At 62.5% G+C, this 1,475-nt stretch overlaps 1 protein-coding gene across 1 annotated transcript; it reads right to left on the reverse strand.

Annotated features, from left to right (window-relative positions):
• Positions 1-125: 125 nt before the first annotated feature.
• EMIHUDRAFT_471775 (hypothetical protein) lies at positions 126-738 on the reverse strand (the record flags this gene model as incomplete). Its single annotated transcript, XM_005763633.1, has 1 exon — positions 126-738. Exon 1 carries the CDS (start codon positions 705-707, stop codon positions 126-128), a length of 582 nt encoding a protein of 193 aa, XP_005763690.1. The 5' UTR covers positions 708-738.
• Between the last annotated feature and the right edge of the window lie 737 nt (positions 739-1,475).

The following is a 1,475-nucleotide window of genomic DNA, read 5'->3' on the forward strand; positions in this document are numbered from 1 at the left end:
ACAGAGGTCCGACAGCCCCATGCCCAGCTCCTCGGCATTGAGGTGCGCAAAGATGCTGCTCGCCGCTGCATTCTCCTGCGCCGCTCGGAGCCGCTGCTGCAGCACCCACGCCGCGCCACGAATCTTCACTCGAAAAAGGACTCGATGTTCTCGACGGAGGCGAGCCAGTCCTCCTCTGTCATGGCGGTCTGGTGCTTGAGCAGGATGAAGCCGTGCTTGGCGAAGAAGTCGGGGGCGCTCATGCCCTGCTCTTCCATCTCCTGGCGCTGCAGCTGGCGCGCGTCGCCCACCCTGAGCCTGGTCTTGGCGTACCCCTGCCGGATCGTCCGGAAGGTCTCGATGACGTGCCCATTACCAAGGAAGCGCAGGAAATCCCTGACCTTCCAGGTCGTGAGCCAGCGCGAGTCCTGAATCACATGGCTGGCACTTGTCGCCGGGTAGAACCCAGAGAGCTCCGCCGTGACGACGCTCGTCTCTGTGAGTGCTGCGCTGGTCCCCACGCTGTTGAGCTCGGCTTTTGTCAGGTCCTTCGCTGACGCCTTTGTCGCCGCGGCAGTCCAGTGCTCGCTCGACCGGGAGTCGCGGATGCGACGTGGTGATGAGAGCAGGGACCACAGCCGCTTCAGCAACGGGATGCTGAGCAGCAGGGTCGACGCCAGCAGCGTGCGCTGCGAGCGGAGGACGAAGGAGGAGAGCACGGAGGACATCGAAAAAGCGACGCGTCCCGACTTCAGCTGTGGTTTAGTCGATATAAGGTCAAGGACGGAGATCGATGAGACGCTCCCGCCACGGACAAACTCTTCCTTTTCGTTTAGCGACACGAAAACAAAAGGAGTTGCCCTTATCTACATGTAAGATATGGGGGTCCTCATGCCAGCTGCTCACGCCCGGGTATTCTCTTCATGTATGTATACACATCTGACATCTCTCCAATTCCCTCTAGCTCTAATTAGAGAACAAAAAAGAGTTTTAAATAAAGAAAGAAAACACATGCGCGTTTTCTTGATGCTTAAATTTGCGGCCGCGGACTCGGCTCCGCTATGATGTCTCCTGATTTCCCGCCGCCCTCGCCGCCGCCTCCGCCGCCGGACCCGGCGACTCCTGGCTGGTACTACCCGCTGATATTGCTGCTCGTCTGCTCTTCGGCGATGTTCTCGGGTCTGACGCTCGGGTGACGCCGCCGACCGCCCGCGTCGCCCGCGCCCGCTCCTCGGCCGCGCGGCGCCAGACGCGCCACCACCCTGCCCTGCCATTCGGCGCAGGCTCATGTCCCTGGATGAGTCGCAGCTGCTGCTCATCGTCGCCGGCGACGACCCGCGAGCGCGCATGCACGCCGAGCGGATCCTGCCCATCCGGCGGCGCGGGAACCTGCTGCTCTGCACGCTGCTGCTGGGGAACACGCTGGGCAACTCGATGCTCGCCATCCTGATGGCCGACGTCTCGTGGCTCTCCGGCGTGGGCGGCGTCGTCGGCTC

This window comes from Emiliania huxleyi, assembly GCF_000372725.1.
Source record: "Emiliania huxleyi CCMP1516 unplaced genomic scaffold EMIHUscaffold_6228, whole genome shotgun sequence".
Classification (NCBI taxonomy): domain Eukaryota; phylum Haptophyta; order Isochrysidales; family Noelaerhabdaceae; genus Emiliania; species Emiliania huxleyi.